General features: G+C 47.2%; 1 protein-coding gene across 3 annotated transcripts in view; it reads left to right on the top strand.

The window, feature by feature from the left end:
- Positions 1-21,014, top strand: part of RHOBTB3 (Rho related BTB domain containing 3) — a 101,318-nt gene that overhangs the window by 58,662 nt on the left and 21,642 nt on the right. For 2 of the 3 annotated variants that reach the window (XM_075854844.1, XM_075854843.1), the window contains exons 6-8: positions 6,923-7,270; positions 10,306-10,409; positions 13,605-13,704. In XM_075854844.1, coding sequence (XP_075710959.1) covers positions 6,923-7,270; positions 10,306-10,409; positions 13,605-13,704 — 552 coding nt within the window. The remainder of the gene's footprint in view (positions 1-6,922; positions 7,271-10,305; positions 10,410-13,604; positions 13,705-21,014) is intronic. The other variant, XM_075854845.1, reaches the window with a different exon arrangement.

Genomic DNA, 21,014 nt, shown 5'->3' with positions numbered 1-21,014 from the left:
CACACCGAATTAGCCATCTGCAAACCACCAATTACCTCCAGCCGTAAACCAGCTCGGAAGCACCGTTCACCTCTGCAGATGGCTCCAACCACTAGAAGTCCACTTCAAGGGGATAACACCCGATGAAGCCCTCAAGTGATATACCGACCACTAGAAGTCCACTTCAAAGGGATAACACCCGATGAAGCCTTCAAGTGATATACCTTCTACCAGAAGACCACTTCAAAGGGATAACACCCGATGAAGTCTTCAACCATGTACCTTTTTTGGGGGACGCATACCCCCGATGCGACCCCCCCACCATTTTGTACTGACAGGCCTCAAGGACTCCCCCCGCCAGCTGCCATGACAACAGAACCTACTCCGGAAAAAAGAAAAACATGTTAGATAAGCACACAAATAAAACACAACGCTCATAGACGGACGTACATAAGACCTAAGGAGTAACAAAAACCAAGGGCGGGAGGGTGGGAGCTTACTGTTCTTGTGTTACTCCTCCCGCTGCTTCCGGCTCAATGTCGAGAAACAGCGGGAAGCGCAGAACGGCCCCCCCGTCCCCCTTAACTCCTCCCCGTCCCTCCTCCAGCTCCTACCAACTCTCCCTCACCTAATTAACCCTTTCCCTACCAGGACGGTCATGTCGGCTTCCCTTAATCCCTGCGGGCTGCGTCCAGCCTCTTCTTGACCTGCCTAGGTAGAGTCGTGCGTTAACCTTAGATCATCCTATCCCCCCACCCCCACTTTAGTAAAGACACGTGACACCGAGGTTGGATGTGAAATGGCCACAGCAGCCGTTTATTAATTTCACAGTTTTATAAAAACAATTTAAATCCGAAACATTCGGATAACTAGTTAGGAATCCGCCATAGAATTCCTCCTAATAATTCACATGACCCAACATGGGTCAGAATCGTAAATAACAATTTAACGTTAACATTAACCCGAGCAGAGGAAGTCCTTGAAGCCCCTTCAGATGTTCCTTTTTAAGAACACACCGAATTAGCCATCTGCAAACCACCAATTACCTCCAGCCGTAAACCAGCTCGGAAGCACCGTTCACCTCTGCAGATGGCTCCAACCACTAGAAGTCCACTTCAAGGGGATAACACCCGATGAAGCCCTCAAGTGATATACCGACCACTAGAAGTCCACTTCAAAGGGATAACACCCGATGAAGCCTTCAAGTGATATACCTTCTACCAGAAGACCACTTCAAAGGGATAACACCCGATGAAGTCTTCAACCATGTACCTTTTTTGGGGGACGCATACCCCCGATGCGACCCCCCCACCATTTTGTACTGACTGGCCTCAAGGACTCCCCCCGCACAGCGAAACAGGCCTTGACCACCTTAAGCCTGTGAGTTCCTCCACACCACCACCGCCCTTTCTATGCCTTCTGCTATCGCCAAGCTCCAAAGATCAATGCCAACCTCGGTCAGATGAACCCCGTCACTCCTCCAGAAATTCCCCACTCCTGACTCCAAATCCCTATGCCTCACGCAAATGCCCCCGTTTCTTGCCACAAAACGGGACACCGCCCGGTTAACTTTAATGCGAGTCTTATTGACTCTCTCCACAGATCTAGCTAACCGCCAATGCTTTCTTGGGACTATGTCCGACCACACTATCACCAACTTGGGATAAGATACCCACAAACACAACATATCATGTTTGATATCCCGCACCAACTCACGAAAGGGGCGGACTCCTAAGTCATTCCCACCCACGTGCAACACTAAGACCTCCGGAACCCTATCAAGCCGCGCATATGTCTGGAATTCCGCCAACACCCTGCTCCATGACATACCTCTAAAACCCAGCCAATGCACAACCGCGTCCTGTCGCGGAATGCGCAACTGGCGACCATCCGGGCGGACGTCCGCCCTCAAAGCCCCCCAGTGCACGTACGAATGACCCATCAACCACACCAAACACGGAGGCGAATCTGAAACGGAAAACACAGTTAGGCACCACCATATAACATTTGTAAAGCGTAAACAACAACATTATAACATATGGGGGCGGACATAGGACTTAAACCTTTTAGACTCCCAACGACCAATCCGCCTCACCCCCTCATCATCCAACCCCCAGCGCCCCGCTTCCGTTACTGCTCCAATCCTGAAGGAATGAGATGAATATGAGCCTGCCGCAACACCAACCGCCGTCAAACATTTTTTAAATACAGCTCCAAACTGAAACCTGGACAAAAACGACCCGTCCACATGACGTAACAAAGGTAAATCTGGAGACCCCTTGTTTGGCGTAAAACCCCGCATGCACTCTACTGGGCACATGACCGACCCCGGGAGGGCGAACAAAACTATCAGTTTACCCTTCCCTACTTGGTCAGTTTTAGATCGACGCAACCATACCTCCAGCCGGTCTGCGAATAGGCTCACCTCCCCAGATCTCAGCCCCCCTGCCTGTTTGGTACTTGGCGACACCAACTCACCTATTCTAAATGCTCCAAAGAACGCTAACGAAAAAGCCAACCGAAACAAATCCATTTCGTCTGAAGAACGACAGACCGATGCTAATGAACCGCCCAACGAGCTAAGCAAAGCAAACGACACCGGCCTTCTACTATCCGCCTCCACCCTACCTCGGCGCAACCCCTTCAAAGCCTGCGATACCAGAAATTCCTTCGATACATCCTGAAAGCCCCGCAACTTAAACCCAAACGCCACCGCAGATATGAACCGGTTCACCTTCGCTACTGAAAACCCTGCCTCCCAGGCGTCCCCTAACCAATACAAAAGTGCCACCAACCTGTCTCTATCCGTATTGACGTCACCCAACTCTCTTACCCACTCCTCCCACTGCCTCCAACAAGCAGCATAAGCACTCCATGTCGTGCGCGCCAAAGACCTTTGTAACAGCTGTTCTATGGGACCGATACCAGATCCCAAAGATGCTCCGGACAAGCCAAACCGAGACGTTCCGCTCCCGGTGCCAATTGCCGAAACCGGTCCCACTGCGAGCGAGAAAGAGCATCAGCGATACAATTCCGTACACCCGGGACATGCACCGCCACCACCCACGCGTTCAACGACAAACACACCAACACTAAATGTCGCAACAATTGAACTACCGGAGGAGAGGACGCCGTGATGTTATTAATGGCAAGCACCACCCCCATGTTGTCGCAGTAAAAACGGACCTTCTTATCCCTGAGCCTGTCCCCCCAAATGGTAGCCGCCACCACGATGGGAAACAGCTCGAGCAGGGCCAGATTCCGCGTGAGTCCACTGGACACCCAGCTAGCCGGCCATTGACCTGCGCACCACGGACCTCCCCCGTAAGCTCCAAAACCACCCGCCCCAGCCGCATCCGTGAAAATATTCAAATCACTCGTATCCTGCGCTGGGGCCATCCATAGCGAGCGACCATTGTACTGGCCCAAGAAGTCATCCCAAACCTGAAGATCAGCTCGGTGCTCCTCCTTGAGCCGCACAAAATGATGCGGCGCACGCACTCCCGCCGTTGCCGCCGCCAACCTCCTACCAAACACCCTCCCCATCGGCATAATCCGGCAGGCGAAATTCAACTTCCCCAGCAGCGACTGAAGCTCCCTCAGCGTCATTTTCTTCATTCTACAAGCCCGTCGAACCTCCAGCCTCAAAGCACCCAACTTATCCGCCGGGAGACGACACTCCATTGCCACCGAGTCTATTTCGATTCCCAAAAAAAAAATCGTCGCTACCGGGCCCTCCGTTTTTTCCGGCGCCAAAGGAATCCCAAAATCCCTCGCCACCTTCTGTAGAGCATGAAGCAAATTACCGCAAACCGGGGAAACCCCCCGGGCCAACGCACAAAAAATCATCTAAGTAATGGATCAACGAGTCGACCCCGGATACTCCCCTCGTTACCCATTCCACGAAGCTACTAAATGCCTCGAAGTATGCACAAGAAAGGGAACACCCCATCGGAAGGCACCGATCCACGTAAAAAGCCCCATTCCAAAAACAACCCAACAGCCGTTGGCTTTCTGGATGGACCGGCAACAACCTGAACGCCGCCTCGATGTCAGTTTTTGCCAGCAGCGCCCCAGGACCCGCAGCCCGCACTAACCCCACCGCCTTATCGAATGAGGTATAAACTACGGAGCACAACTCGTGATCAATCCCGTCATTTACCGACGAACCCTTGGGATACGATAAATGTTGAATCAAACGAAATTTTCCGGGCTCGCGTTTAGGGACAATACCCAACGGGGACACAACTAAATCTTTTACCGGCGACTCAACAAACGGCCCCGACATGCGGCCCAACGAAACTTCTTTTAACAACTTTTCCGACACGACTTTTGCATGCAAGTAAGCCGATTTTAAATTCCTCCGCGTAACCGGAACCTCATAAGGAGGCGGAGGAATAACAAAACCAACACGAAACCCTTCATAAAGCAACTTAGCCGCCGCCCTATCCGGATACTCATTTAGATAAGGGGCCATCTTTTCCACCCTCACCGGCGACACCCCCTTGACCAGCCGCGTGCTGGTTACCTGACCTTTTTTTTCGCAGACATTTTGCCGCCCCGTGTGATGCACCATTACACTCGGAACACACGTGCTTGAACTTGCACGTGGCCCCGAACTTGCACTGACCTTCATTAAATTGCCAGCAAAACCCCGCCTTTCCCCCGCCGCTTTGTCCAACCTGACTAGACTGGCCTCCCTGGCCGGCGCTCCCGGGAAAGGACTGCCTAACCGGAGCCGTAACCCGTAACTAGAGAGCAATATCCTTCTGGTCCCACCGAATCGCCGGCCGAACCGCCTTCCGCTGACGGAATTGCTCTTCGTATCGCAGCCACGCTTGACCCCCATACGCCCTATGAGCCTACCCAATGGCATCAAAATAACAAAACAACGCCGAACAATTTTCCGGCGCCTTTTCCCCTATCACACTAGCCAATATGGCGAACGCCTGCGACCAATTAACGAACGTCTGCGGGATAAGCCTATACCGCCGCCGTTCCTCCTCGTCCTTTTTACTCTCATCCCGCTTGCTCTTATCCAAATTAAATTTAGCGAGCGGCAAGAGAGAAAAAATTTCAACATACTCGTCCTTCCAGATCCGCTCCCGCACCTCCTGCTTTAAATGCGCCCCCAACGGACCTTCAAAACAAACGTACACCTCCCCCCGAGCACGATCATCAATACGCACTCGATCGCCGTCCTTCTGCGCCTCGGTCTGTACCGACACCGCGACCGCCTCTCTAACCGCCTCCACCGGACGCGCCTGTAACGATCCCACGTCCCTGGGGCCTTCCCAAACTACCGCAGGGGACACTTCCGTTACTACCGGCGCCGCGGCCCTGTCCAGGCGCCCCACCAGCTCCCGTAAGCAACCCACTAAGTCTGCCAAACCCGCTCCGTCGCGTCCGCCCGCGCCACTACCGGCCCCCGATGCAATGCTAGCAGCCCCCCCGCCGACACCCGACATAAAAATCGCTGGATAAGACAATGATGGAGTTATACACTCACCGGGCTGCACAGGCGCTGTGTTCCCGTCAGCCGGACCATCCTGACCTCGACGATACACGTCCAGTTCACCTTCCTCCAATTCTTCTCTCGCCGACGACTGTCCATCCCAACGACATCTTCGGAACGGGGATGAGGACGCGCTGACCGATGGGCCGGCAACCTGCCGCCCGACCGCCGGGACCCAGACTTCCGACCGGACCTGTTGCCTCGACGTCGCTGCAGATCTAGGCGTCCGTCTAGACGATCCTGACGAAGCCTGCCCCCTGGCCGGAACATCACCATGCGGGGCGGCCGTACCTTGTACTCCACATCTTCCATCTGATGGGGGAGGGGTGACAGGGAGCCCAGCCTGCGACTCCCTGCTTACCGCCGGACCCCGTCGCGGCCTGGGATTCCTGCCAGGACGCAGGGCCTGGGAAGGGGCGGTCCTCCCAGCTGCCTGGCCTGCAGCGTCCGGGATCGGGCTCCCTCTGCGACGCCGTGTCCGCGGGACTGCCTCCGGGCTGAGGCGCTCTGGAGGTCGGGACCGCCGAGAGGGACGGGTCGACCCGGCCTGCGTCGCCGTCACCCCTGGCAACGCTCTCTGCCCGCCCAGCGCAGGAGCGGTTGTTGCCGACTCCCCCCCCGCCGCCATAGCCATGCTCGTGAGGGGGCCGGGGGAGGGGAGCCTGTCCTTTGCAACAGACCCCGAACGCCGTGCCCGACGCGGCGAAACGGCGTCCGGGATCCTCGTTATGGCAGCCACGGTCTCCTCTAGCCATCCGGGACCGTGGTGCACAGCAGCGGCACGCAGCCGCTCTAACATTAAGGCTTCTGCCATCCCTAAAAGCACGGGCAACGGGGAGCTTACTGTTCTTGTGTTACTCCTCCCGCTGCTTCCGGCTCAATGCCGAGAAACAGCGGGAAGCGCAGAACGGCCCCCCCCCGTCCCCCTTAACTCCTCCCCGTCCCTCCTCCTGCTCCTACCAACTCTCCCTCACCTAATTAACCCTTTCCCTACCAGGACGGTCATGTCGGCTTCCCTTAATCCCTGCGGGCTGCGTCCAGCCTCTTCTGTACACGCTCCTCTTGTGCTTTGGGATCAGCATAAAGACTAAGCAGGAAATAGGGCCAGGGGAATAGTTGGATCCACTGACAACATGATAAAAAAAATTAGCAACATAGAGGCATAGAAATATGGGTGGATATCTGGACTGGCCCACCGAAGTACTGTAGGATCCTCCAGCGGGCTCAGACTCTCCCACAATAATGGGCCCCCAAAGGTCCAGCAGAAGACAACCCCTATTTGGAGCTGACTTTGAAGCCAATTACTCGCCACTAGGATCTATTTCGTATAGGTTGTTTTAAAAAAAAAATAATAAATACATATCAGAGAAAATATTTTTTATTCGAATGACTGATGTTACGTCTAAGCTACTTGTATTCATTTTTCAGAAAAAATTCCTGTCATAGAAGATGAGTCCTCGCGGTATATTTCTGATATCAAAAACTTGCTGGATCACTGCCAGTGTGTGGATGTGGTCTTCTGTACTGCTGACTTGAATCCGGTATCTGCAGCTCACAGAGTGGTGCTATGTAGTGTGAGCTCAGTATTTATGCTGCTGTTTGGTGTGGTATCTGCTAAAGATGTGTATGACTCCTGCACACAAAAGACCTCGCAAACCCTCTTCTCTGTATATCGGGAGCCTGCCGTCGCCACTCAGAATTCTCCAGTAAGAGTCATTGTTAAAGACGCCCTCTTCCATAAATGTTTACCGGACATCCTTTACTTCATATACTCAGGTACCACAGTTATACATTTGCATCCCTATGGTTAGTTCATTTAAACTGCTTTGCGTAGTTATCTTGTTAGTAGTAAGGATGATTTTAGACTTCTATAGAAGAATATGGGTGGGAAGGTTGTACTATTGATGGACACTAAGGCTGGATTCATACATATTATTAAAGGGATATCGCCATCATAAACATTTATGGCATATCCACGGCCCTGTTCGCCATTTCAGGCTGGCTACTCTCCCGGTAGAAGTCAATGGAAACATCGCTCTACACAACCCTCTCCATTACAGGCGATGGTAGTTACAGAAACAGCCGAGCACCTCTTCCTTGACTGGTCTGGTTTTTGTGGTGTTTTACTGGCTTTATTTTGTTAGGAGAAAAAAACACAATGACCAGAAGTTTTCTCTAAGTATAAAAATAATGTGTCAATATACAATGCATTTTAGTATGTACAATGTTTTAAAAAAGCAATATTCTCTAGGTGTTGGTTTTTTTTATGGCATTTTCTATCCATAGACATTTTAACAAAAACTGCGACTGCTTTTGTGACCTGGGTTGGAAACCTTTGACATGGAAAAAAAGATATATGCCAGTAGCTAGCTGGAGTAAAAAAAAAAATTATGAATGATATGTATACATATGTACTTGGTTATCTAAAATTATAAATATCTAGTGTACAAAAATGTGCATATTTTTCTGTGTGGGCATTTTTCCGCGTGGGCTTTTGTCCGTGTGAGCATTTTTTCCGGGTGGGACATTTTCCTAATGGGCTTTTGTCCGTGTGAGCATTTTTCCGGGTGGGAAATTTTCTTAACGGGCTTTTGTCCGTGTGAGCATTTTTCCACGTGGGCATTTTTCCACGTGGGCATTTTTCCATGTGGCCACTTTTCTTGTGCGCTTATATGACAGTGGGGTTTTTTCTGTGCGTATTTTTCATGTGGGCTTTTTTCTGTGTGTTTTTTTTTCTGGTTACCGTTTTAAACACATCTATAGAAAAGGAAATACTGAACAAGATGCGTGAAAGCCCTAAGTGACTACCAAATTAAATGAGCTTTTATACATATTTCTGAAAATAATAAGTTCCTTATGTAAAAATATGTCAGAAATCTAAATTTTGCATCTAAACACTTTATAACATCACTTCCTTGTGAGTGAGTATTGGTGCTTAAGAATAGTTATAATTTTTTTTTCATATATTTCAGTGGATCTCAGGAAAACAAGTTCATCCTCTAAAAAAAATGTTGCACATTTTTAACCAGCCGCTTTCATAAATAATCCCCCTATATTTATAGCGCAGGTAAATTATGACTGACCACTGTTCCTCTAGACAAAAAAACAGTAAATAGGACGCACTCACAAAGTCTTATATTGAAAAAAGAGGGTGCTTTATTGACTTTACTGACCCCAAAAGTGCGCTTTTGAGGTAAATAAAGCACCCTCTTTTTTCACTATAAGCCTTTGTGAGTGCTGCCTATTTACTGCTTTTATTTTTATATATATATATATATATATATATATATATATATATATATATACACACACACACACACATATACACACACATACACCTTTCAACCTAAGCATTAAATCTACTGACAGACGAGGTAAATAACATGTCAAGGGTATGATATATTAGGAAGCAAGTGAACAGTCAGTTCTTGATGTTAATGTGCTGGAAGCAGAAAATATAGGCAAGCATAAGGATTTGACAGACTTTGACAATAGCCAAATTGTGATGGCTAGATGACTGATGACTGGGTCAAAGCATCTTCAAAACAGCAGATCTTGTGGGGTGTTCCCGGTATGCAGAGGTTAGAACCTTCCACAAATGGTCCAGGGAAGGACGACCGGTGGACCGATCAGCCCATCGCTCATTTAAGCATGTGGGGAGCGAAAATTAGACCGTCTAATCTGAACCCACAGAATAGCTACTGTAGCACAAATTGCTGAAAAAGCTACTTTTTGCTAAGATAGAAAGGTGTCAGAACATGCAGTTTGTTGTGTTTGAGGATGCACAGCCACAGACTCGTCAGAGTGCTCATTCTGACCTCTGTCCACCGCTAAAAGCACCTACCAGGGGCACGTGAACATAAGAACTGGGCCATGGAGCGGGAAGAAGGTGGCCTGCTCTGATGAATCACCTTTTCTTTTTACATCATGTGGACATCCAGGTGCGCGTTTGTCGTTTACCTAGGGAAGAGATGGCACCAGAATCCACTATGACCTATGTAGATAGGATCAATAACAGGTGGATTTTGCGTGTTAGAGACACGCAGGACCCGCTTTCACCGAAACCGTCAGTCACGCTGACCTGGCGGATTCAGGTTTCAGTGCAAGATACAGCTTTTATGTATCCAGGATACAAAGAATGTTCACACGAGGGCGTCCGTAACGGCTGAAATTACGGGGATGTTTCCGCCTGAAAACATCCCCGTAATTTCAGCCGTAACGGCATGTGCAGGCGCTTGAACGCTGCGTCCATTACGGACGTAATTGGCGCTGCTATTCATTGGAGTCAATGAATAACGGCTCCAATTACGGCCAAAGAAGTGACAGGACACTTCTTTGACGCGGGCGTCTATTTACGCGCCGTCATTTGACAGCGGCGCGTAAATATACGCCTCGTGTGAACAGACAAACGTCAGCCCATTGCTTTCAATGGGCAGATGTTTGTCAACGCTATCGAGGCTCTATTTTCGGACGTAATTCGGGGCAAAAACGCCCGAATTACGTCCGTAATTAGTGCGTGTGAACATACCCTAACACTAACCATGTAACTCTAATACACTGTTTTAGTAAAAAAAAAAATATAGCGTCTTCAAAGGTGTACATATCTTTTAAAGGATCTACTGCTAATGACGTGCACCACGAGGAGGAACTATACTATATTAGGAAGAGGGTTTTAATGTTATGATGGAATGGTGTGTATGTGTATTATATATATATATTATATATATATATAGTGTATATTTATAATATTATATAGCATATTTTAATTAATCTGGGTCTGCTGTGACTATAACAATGTACTGTTGCTACAGGTGCAGCACAGTTGCAGCTGCTGGAACATCATCTGAAAAAAAAATTGAGAGATGCTGAAGTAGCACACGTCTCCCACATAGTACAAAGCATATTAAATAAACCAGTGAGTATTTTATGTATTACATTTTCTTCTACGCTTTCCTACTCTTTCCACACACTAAAATTACACATCTTTTTTTTATCAACCCTACAATTTAAATGGCATCATATGAAATGTGACTGCACAATATAGGAAAGGGTTCTGTATAGTTAGAGTAGTTGAACTATGGAATGCCCTATTCCAAGAAATAGTAATGGCAGATACTATGACAGCATTCAAAAAGGGCTAGATGCTTATCTAATGACATATGACATTGAGGGTTATAAATAATTTAGCTATGAAAGATGTCAAATTGATCTGGAAAAGATTGAACTTGCCTTTTTTGTCAAAGTAAATGTGTATTTTTTCAATTTAAGTAACTATGTACTTCCAACCAAATTAGAAACTTGATTGTGCTCTCAAATGCGTATGTGCGGTAAATAGGTGCTGTGTTTTTCTAGTAAATTCAGCTATTTGCGCTCCTGACTGTTTTTGCTCTAGTTTGTGGAAAGGAAGCAGCTCTGAGACAGCTACTTCCTGTCAGCCATATAAGCGGTCATGGAGATAATTTAACTGTTACCTAATCACCCTGAGGATCTTCTCCCTCTCTCAGCTCTCAGTGGTAGTCACTCACAGTAAGAAAGGCACTCCAATACTCTCAATGCACACAGACATGTTTGATTGGATAGAAACCTGTAATACACCTGGCAGCCTGACAAAATACATTAAAAAAGCGGAGAAAAAAAAAAACTATCTTTATTAAACATCCACAGAGACAGGGCCGGTGTCAGCCCACACAGCCGCCAGGTGCTGACGCTGCATGGTTCCCCCAGGCCAGAGTGGAATCCCCAGGCCAGAGTGTTGCCGACAGGATTCTGCTTCTGGAGGGAGCTATACTTTGCTATGGCAGAGCAGGGAGGTAGCTCCCTCATCTGCCATTTACTAGGCTAAAGACTCCCAGGCAGAGTGCTACAAGCGGCTCTGCCCATGGACTCCGCCTCTGGGCAAGCCCCTGACCACTGTCCATATATGGACAGTGATGTCAGGGACTTCCCCAGAGTTCCGGAGCAGAGCCTATACTAGCGTTCTGCTCTGGGAATCCAGCTCTGGGGTTTCCTCTGACATCACTGTCCATATATGGACAGTGATGTCAGGAGCAGAGCTGGAGTCCCAGGCAGAGCGCTAATAGCCTATGACTTTGGCTTTTGGATAGCCCCTGACATCACTATCCATATATGGACAGGGATATCAGCGGCTTCCCTAGAGCCGGAGTCTGTAGCAGAGCCTATACTAACGCTCTGCCCGGGACTTCGACTCTGGGGTTGCCTCTGAGATCACTGTGCATATATGGACAGTAGTGCCAGAAGGGGGAGAAGGACTCCCAGGCAGAGCCCTAGAAGCAGTTCTGCTCCAGGTCTCTTTCTTTGGGGAAGCCCTTGTCATCACTGTCCATATATGGACAGTGATGTCAGAAGCAGAGCAGGAGTCCCAGGCAGAGTGCTAGTAGTGCTTTGCCCGGGACTATGGCTCTGGGGTTGCCCCCAACATCACTGTCTAATATATGTGACGGTGACTGTGACGTCAGGGGCACCTGAAGCGTTATCCCCAGCCAGAGAGTCGGCAAAGCTCTGGTTGGGGATTCCACTCCTAGAGGGAGCCCCAAAGGTGCTACCTAGAGGGAGGGGGACTGTGTGGCACTACGAGGTAGGTGTGCTGTGTGGCACTACCATGGAGACGAGCTGTGTGGCACTACCAGGGAGGGGGCTGTATGGCACTTACAGGGAGGGGGGCTGTGTGGCACTACTGGGGAGTATGGCTGTGTGGTACTACCTGGGAGGGGGGCTGTGTGGCAGTACTTGGAAGGGGGGCTGTGTGGCACTACCAGGGAGGAGGGGTGTGTGGCACTACCAGGGAGGGGGGCTGTGTGGCACTACTTTGGAGGGGGGCTGTGTGGCACTACCTGGGAGGGGGGCTGTGTGGCACTCCCTGGGAGGTGTGGGCTGTGTGGCACTCCCTGGGAGGTGTGGGCTGTGTGGCACTCCATTGGAGTAGGGGCTGTGTGGCACTCCCAGGAAGGAGGGGCTGAGTGGCACTCCCAGGAAGGAGGGGCTGAGTGGCACTCCCAGGGAGGAGGAGGGGCTGGGTGGCACTCCCAGCGAGGAGGGCAGTGTGACACTATCTTCAGTGGGCACTAAATTTATGGGGGTACAAACTGGAGGCCTAACTTCCTTATGGGGGCATAAACAGGGCCTAACTTCTATACGGGGGCACAAAGTGAATTTTTCTTCTATTTTACTGCCGCCGTAATTTCCCCGCAACGGGGCCCACTAAGTCTGTGTTGCCCAAGGGCCCACATAAACCTGAAGCCTGCCCTGCATAGAGACAACCCCTAAATACTTTTTGTTCTTGTTAAGCATCTGCCAGGCACAGCTTCTGTATCCACGCCCATAGGTAATCAGTCTGCACCTGCTTCTATGTCTGTGAGACTGACTCCATCTTCCACCACTCAGGATGGCAGGCTTAGGAGTGGGACAGCCTATCACAGCCTGGCCAGACGGAGCTAGCTCCCGCCCTCTGTCTATTTATACCTGCCTTTCCTGTTCCTCCTTGCTTGTGATTCTTCTCTGTTGGTTTCCTGGCCCTGCTGCAGCTTCTTGAACTACTTGTCCCTGCTTCGTATTGACCCTGGCTTACTGACTACTCTTCTGCTCTGCGTTTGGTACCTCGTACACTCCTGGTTTGACTCGGCTTGTTCACTACTCTCCTGCACTGCGTTTGGCACCTCATACTCTCCTGGTTTGACTCGGCTCGTTTACTACTCTTGTTGCTCACGGTGTTGCCGTGGGCAACTGCCCCGTTTACCTTTGTTCTGTGTTTCCTTGTCTGGTTGTCTGTTGTGCACTTACTGAGTGTAGGGACCGTCGCCCAGTTGAACCCCGTCGCCTAGGGCGGGTCATTATAACTAGACCTGAGAGAGGTTCCTCGCATATCTGTACTTATGTGACAGATTTTATCATATACATGCCACATACAAACCTCTGAGGGTCTCAGCCAACAAAATGGGGAATGCCACTTGTCTATAGCATATTTATTTATTGGTTATTACAAACGGCATCATCATGTCACGACCCAAGGTGCATGTACACCATATGCATACATAATTTAAACTTTATATGTTCATCTCTTTAACTTTATAATGGAATGTTTTGTGTTTTTTAGGGTACAGGTTTACATACTAGTAAGCCACTGCCATTTTGGGAATCTCTTGGATTCTTTTTTAACAACACATCACTTGCAGATGTGATCTTCCAGGTACAAGGTACTGTAATGTATTTTATTTGCATTGCAGTGGTTTATTATATATTTTGTACATTTAAAAGAGCTTTTAACTTAAGACATATCGCTAAAACTGTTTGTTCACGTGGTGTGGGTCAATGAATAAAGAATTTGTACATGGTTATCTATGACACACTCCGAATGCACGGATGTGGTGTGGCTGCGGCTACAGGTGGTGCTGTTTTTGTTTACATACAGCACATCCATGGAGAGTTTAATCTCTGTTCACACTGGAGTCATGGCTTCCCTTTTTACAGGATCTATGATGTATTTATTAGGATGTTCCATTTTTCTTCCATTGACTTATAATGTGTGTGTCAGGTTTTCTAGAGATAAGAGTGCCGCATGCTACACTAATCAGGATGTCAAAGAGCAATAAAACGACAAAAATAAATTAACGGAAGTTGTCGTATTCCTAGGCATAGTAAGGTTCTGCACAAAGCACAATTTTAGACTACGTGAAACTTATACATCTGTATATCAAAAGAAGTATCTAGACATATACTGTACAGTATCCATAGACTTTTATATACGTGTTGTGCAGATGTAGGGTTATGCACTTTTAGAACCCCAAAAAAGATGCACTATCTGGTCAAGAATATGTGGACACTTGACCATCACACCTATATGAGCTTGTGGGACATCCCATTTTAAAACCATGGGCGTTAATATGGAGTTGAGCCCCATTTAGTGGCTATAACAGCCTCCACTCTTCTGGAAATGTTTCACACAAGATTTTGGAGTGTGTCTGTGGGAATTTGTTCCCATTCAGCCAAAGAGCATTTGTGAGGTCAGGAACTGATATTGAACAAGAAGGTCTGGCTCACAATCAGCGTTCCAATTCATTCCAAAGGTGTTGGATGGGGTTGAGGTCAGGGCTCTGTGCGGGACACTTGAGTGCCTCCACACAAAAGTTGTCAAACCGTATCTTTATGAGCCTTGTTTTGTGCACAATGCACAGTCATATTGGAACAGGAATTGGCCTTTCCAACACTGTTACCACAAAGTTGGAAGCATACAATTGTCTAAAATGTCTTTGTATGCTGTAGCATTACTCTTCACTATACATTCCAGTGGGTAGTGTTCTTCTGGCATCTGCCAAACCCAGATTTATCCATCAGACTGCCAGATAGTAAAACATGATTCATCACTCCAGAGAACACGTTTTCACTGCTCCAGTCCAGCTTTACACCACTCCAGCCGACTCTTGGCATTGCGCATGGTCGTGGCAAAGGTGGCATCCTATGACAGTTCCATGTTTGAACTTACTGAGCTCTTCAGTACGACTCATACTACTACCATTGCATGGCTTTGTGCTTGATTTTATGCAGCAGAAAAAAACAAAACAGAGAATGCTAGGGGATTAGGATTTTTGCAGCCACCCAGCGTTTTATCAAAATCATAAATACGAAATCACCATAAATTGGAGGGAAACCATTCAAGACATAACTTTCAATCAATGAAATAAATATAATACAACCATGCATACATGAAACTCCAGACGTGTTTTAGAATGAAAACATATGCACAAAAATAAATCGTCTATGCAGAAAGGGGAAACGTCTCCCGTTTCAGGGGCAATCCAGCAGGATTTCAAGTGTAAAAATTTAGTTGGAATAGTCTTAGCAGTTTTCGCATATTGCTCAATATTCCCAACCAGAGGATGTTGCGCCAAAGGCAAAAAGGTAATGGGACATCACTGTCCCTAATATTCCATGACTAAGCTCTGGTTCTTTAACGGTCTATAATTACCCATCCCGATAGAGTCGAACCTGTTCGGAACCTAACTCCTCAGTCTTAAGAAGGTATTAGAACATGCCCTAGTCTGATTTTATGCGCCTATTTGTGACATATTTTACACACAGAGAAAAAATGTGTGCCACAGTTGTATGTTTGAAGCATTTTTATTGGTGAAGAAGTGGTGTGACTCTTAGGCTTTATTCAGACGAACGGGAAAAACGTCCGTGCAACGAGCGTGATTTGCACACGCGTTGCACAGACCTATATTAGTCTATGGGGCCGTGCAGACATGTTCGTGATTTTTACTCAGCGTGAGTCCGCTGAAAAAAAGTCACGACATGTCCGTTCTTCGGGCGTTTTGCGTGATTCACGCACCCATTGAAGTCAATGGGTGCGTGAAAACCGCGCATGTTGCACGGAAGCACTTCCGTGCGAACAGCGTGATTCGCGCATTAGCTGTCAAAAGGATGAATGAAAACAGAAAAGCACCACGTGCTTTTCTGTTTACAAACATCCAAATGGAGTGTCATAATGATGGCGGCTGCGCGAAAAGCACGCAGCCGCGCATCATATGCTGCTGCCACACGGAGCTGGCAAGTGATTTTTGCGCACATAAAACGCCGCGTTTTTGCGTGCGCAAAAACGCCACGCTTGTGTGAATCCAGCCTTAACTGCACTACTGTCGTCCATGTTCACCCATATGTGAATCATGCCCCAGTTGTTTGGAGGAAATATTTGTGTGGCTAAGGCCAGGATCACACATGCAGTTTGCAGTGGCTAAGGCCAGGATCACACACACACACAGACACACACGCAGTTTTTCAATGCAGTTTTTTAAAGTAGCTTTTGGCTCAGTTTGACTCGGAAGTGGATCCAAAAGGATCGAAATTACTTTTGGTGTAATCTATAGACCCCCCAATATAACTGAAGAGATAGAAGGTCAAATATATAAACAGATGGAGCGGGCTGCACAGGCGGGTACAGTAGTGATAATGGGAGATTTTAATTACCAGGATATTAATTGGTGTCATGGTTTGGCTTCAACTGCAAAGGGGAGACATTTCCTCAACCTGTTTCAGGAAAATTTTATGGGCCAGTTTGTGCAAGACCCGACTAGAGGTGAAGCTCTGTTGGATCTGGTCATTTCTAATAATGCCGATCTTGTTGGGAATGTCAATGTTCGTGAAAACCTTGGTAACAGTGATTATAATATAGTTATATTTTACCTATACTGTAAAAAACAAACACAGGCTGGGAGGGCAAAAACACTTAATTTTAAGAAGGCCAATTTCCCCAGGATGAGGGCTGCAATTCAGGATATAGACTGGGAAGAACTAATGTTAAATAATGGGACAAATGATAAATGGGAGATTTTCAAATCTACTTTGGGTAATTATAGTGCAAAATTTATTCCTACAGGTAACAAGTATAAACGACTAAAATTAAACCCCACATGGCTTACACCTTCTGTAAAAGGGTAATACATGACAAAAAAAGGGCATTTAAAAAATACAAATCTGAGGGTACAGCTGTAGCCTTTGTAAAATATAAAGAGCTTAATAAAATCTGTAAAAAGATAATAAAATCAGCAAAAATACAAAATGAAAGGCAGGTGGCCAAGGATAGTAAAACAAATCCTAAAAAATTCTTCAAGCATATAAATGCAAAAAAGCCAAGGTCTGAACATGTAGGACCCTTAGATAGTGGTAATGGGGAGTTGGTCACAGGGGATCAAGAGAAGGCAGAGTTACTAAATGGGTTCTTCCGTTCTGTATTTACAACAGAAGAAGGAGCAGCTGATGTAGCCGCTGCCGGTGCTGTTAATATATCAGTTGATATACTGAATTGGATGAATGTAGATATGGTGCAAGCTAAGTTAAATTAAATAAATGTACACAAGGCCCCGGGACCAGATGGGTTACACCCTAGAGTTCTTAAGGAGCTTAGTTCAGTTATTTCTGTCCCCCTCTTCATAATATTGAGAGTCTCTCATGACTGGTATAGTGCCAAGGGACTGGCGCAGGGCAAATGTGGTGCCTATTTTCAAAAAGGGCTCTAGGTCTTCGCCGGGTAATTATAGACCAGTAAGCTTAACATCAATTGTGGGGGAAATGTTTGAGGGGCTATTGAGAGACTATATACAGAATTATAAAAAAAGGAGATTTTTGAAGCAGCACTAGTCCCGAGTATGGTGCGGTGCACGCTGTCAAGCCAGGCAAACCCACTCCAGCACGATGTATATCCAAAAAAGTAGTAGGACAACAGCACACGTCTTCAAATCATCAAAGTGGTTTTATTGTCAAGACATCCAGTGGATGTCTTGACAATAAAACCACTTTGATGATTTGAAGACGTGTGCTGTTGTCCTACTACTTTTTTGGATATATACAGAATTATGTGACAATAAATAGTATTATAAGTGACAGCCAGCATGGTTTTACAAAGGACAGAAGCTGTCAAACCAACCTGATTTGTTTTTATGAAGAGGTAAGGAGAAGCCTAGACAGAGGGGCCGCTGTGGATATAGTGTTTTTGGACTTTGCAAAGGCATTTGACACTGTCCCTCATAGACATCTAATGGGTAAATTAAGGACTATAGGTTTAGAAAGTATAGTTTGTAATTGGATTGAGAATTGGCTCAAGGACCGTATCCAGAGAGATGTGGTCAATGATTCCTACTCTGAATGGTCCCCAGTTATAAGTGGTGTACCCCAGGGTTCAGTGCTGGGACCACTATTATTCAACTTATTTATTAATGATATAGAGGATGGGATTAATAGCACTATTTCTATTTTTGCAGATGACACCAAGCTATGCAATATAGTTCAGACTATGGAAGATGTTTGTGAATTGCAGGCAGATTTAAACAAACTAAGTGTTTGGGCGTCCACTTGGCAAATTAAGTTTAATGTAGATAAATGTAAAGTTATGCACCTGGGTACGAACAACCTGCATGCATCATATGTCCTACGGGGATCTACACTGGGGGAGTCACTTGTTGAGAAGGATCTGGGTGTACTTGTAAATCATAAACTAAATAACAGCATGCAGTGTCAATCAGCTGCTTCAAAGGCCAGCAAAATATTGTCGTGTAATAAAAGAGGCATGGACTCGCGGGACAGGGATGTAATATTACCACTTTACAAAGCATTAGTGAGGCCTCATCTAGAATATGCAGTCCAGTTCTGGGCTCCAGTTCATAGAAAGGATGCCCTGGATTTGGAAAAAATACAAAGAAGAGCAACGAAGCTAATAAGGGGCATGGAGAATCTAAGTTATGAGGAAAGATTAAAAGAACTAAACCTATTTAGCCTTGAGAAAAGACGACTAAGGGGGGACATGATTAATTTATATAAATATATTAATGGCACATACAAAAAATATGGTGAAATCCTGTTCCATGTAAAACCCCCTCAAAAAACAAGGGGGCACTCCCTCCGTCTGGAAAAAGAAAGGTTCAACCTGCAAAGGCGACAAGCCTTCTTTACTGTGAGAACGGTGAATTTATGGAATAGCCTACCGCAGGAGCTGGTCACAGCAGGGACAGTAGATGGCTTTAAAAAAGGCTTAGATAATTTCCTAGAACAAAAAAATATTAACTCCTATGTGTAGAAATTTTTTACTTCCCCTTTCCCATCCCTTGGTTGAACTTGATGGACATGTGTCTTTTTTCAACCATACAAACTATGTAACTATGTATAAAGAAACCTGTTTGGCTAAAAAACCTGAGCAACAAACGGCCACAAAAACGGCATCAAAACTGTGTTTGTGATCCTGGCCTTATGATTCTTAGGCAGGGGCGTAACTAGGAAAGACTGGGCCCCATAGCAAACTTTTGACTGGGGCCCCCCCTCCGCTGGGTATCACACAACCCCCTCCCCTTGAGATAGTGCCTCCCTATAGATTCCACCACACAGCGCCCCCCTATAGATAGCGCCATACACAGCCCCCTGTAGATAACGCCATTCAGCCCCAAATCCCCCCTGTAGATAACGCCATACAGTCCCCCTGTAGATAATGCCATACAGCCCCCCCCCCGTAGATAACGTCTTACAGCCCCAAATCCCCCCTGTAGATAACGCCATACAGACATCCCCCTGTAGATAACGCCATACAGACATCCCCCTGTAGATAACGCCATACAGACATCCCCCTGTAGATAATGCCATACAGACATCCCCGTGTAGATAATGCCATACAGAACCACCCCCTGTAGATAACGCCATACAGACCCCCCTGTAGATAACGCCATACAGACATCCCCCTGTAGATAATGCCATACAGAACCACCCCCTGTAGATAACGCCATACAGACCCCCCTGTAGATAACACCATACAGAACCACCCCCTGTAGATAACGGCATACAGACCCCCCCCCCCCCAAAAAAAATGGCCTATAGTTTGTCCTACAAAAGACATGCATCCCCTATCCACAGGATAGGGGATACATGTGTGATCGCTGGCAGCGATAAGGAGAACAGGGGACCGAAAGTCCCCCAAGTTCTCCATGACAAACCTCGGACTTCCGGCGTCTGCGCAGTTCAATAAAAATGAAAGGAGCGCTGGTCACGCATGCGCACAAGCGCGACCGGTGTGCAAGTCATTTCTATGGAGCTGCAGACAGACCCCGGAAGTCCGAGGTTTGTCGTGGAGAACTTCCGGGGACTTTCGGTCCGCTGTTCTCCTTATCACTGCCAGCGATCACACATGTATCCCCTATCCTGTGGATAGGGGATGCATGTCTTTTGTAGGAACAACCCCTTCAGTGGCGTCGCGCTGTAGCAGCCATAGCAGCTGCTAGCAGAGCCTCCGGCCATGGGGGGGGGGGCCGTGCCGGCTGGTGGCCTCATGCTGAGGGCCCCGTAGCAGCCACTACGGCTGCTATAGCGGTAGTTACGCCACTGGTCTTAGGCTAGATTCACACGGGCGTTGCGCATCTCGGACGTGAAAAACAGCAGTTTTTCACGTCCGAGGTGCATCCATGCTCTGCGCTGCAGGATGAGATATCACGCATCTTCCATAGACTATACTAGAGTCTATGGAGGGATGCGTGAAGCGTGAAAAAATAGGACATGTCCTATTTTCTCACGGACCCTTCACACGGTCCGTTAAAACAACTGCCATGTGATTTATATAGGTCCATGTGACGGCCGTTGTTTCAACGGCCGTCACACTGACGTTTTACACGTTCGTGTGAATAAGCCCTAAGTGGGAATTCCTGTTCACACACAGCTGTAATTAGTGATGTCTACAGCACATGCAGTTTTCAATAGAAACCTCTATTTCAAGTAGGATAGCCATCATTTATTTGCTTAACCTCTTATATTTTTTTGTGTTCTTGCCCAGTATTCTGAATTAGCATTGCCTACATGCCTCACTACTTTAGTAAAATATGCAGGAACACACCTGTGGATCAGGGCAAGCCAACCTTAAAAATTACTTGTTTGTTTGTTTCATGCAGCAGGACAGATTTTTATCCTCTGAATGTGAACAATGAATTTTTCCATTCACAGATTGCAGGCAGAGATCTTGAAAACTGTAAGGGACTGAAGC

The sequence above is a fragment of the Rhinoderma darwinii genome, chromosome 1 (assembly GCF_050947455.1).
Source record: "Rhinoderma darwinii isolate aRhiDar2 chromosome 1, aRhiDar2.hap1, whole genome shotgun sequence".
Classification (NCBI taxonomy): Eukaryota; Metazoa; Chordata; class Amphibia; order Anura; family Rhinodermatidae; genus Rhinoderma; species Rhinoderma darwinii.
Note: the sequence above shows the minus strand (reverse complement) of the source record. Positions and strands in the feature narration are given on the sequence as shown.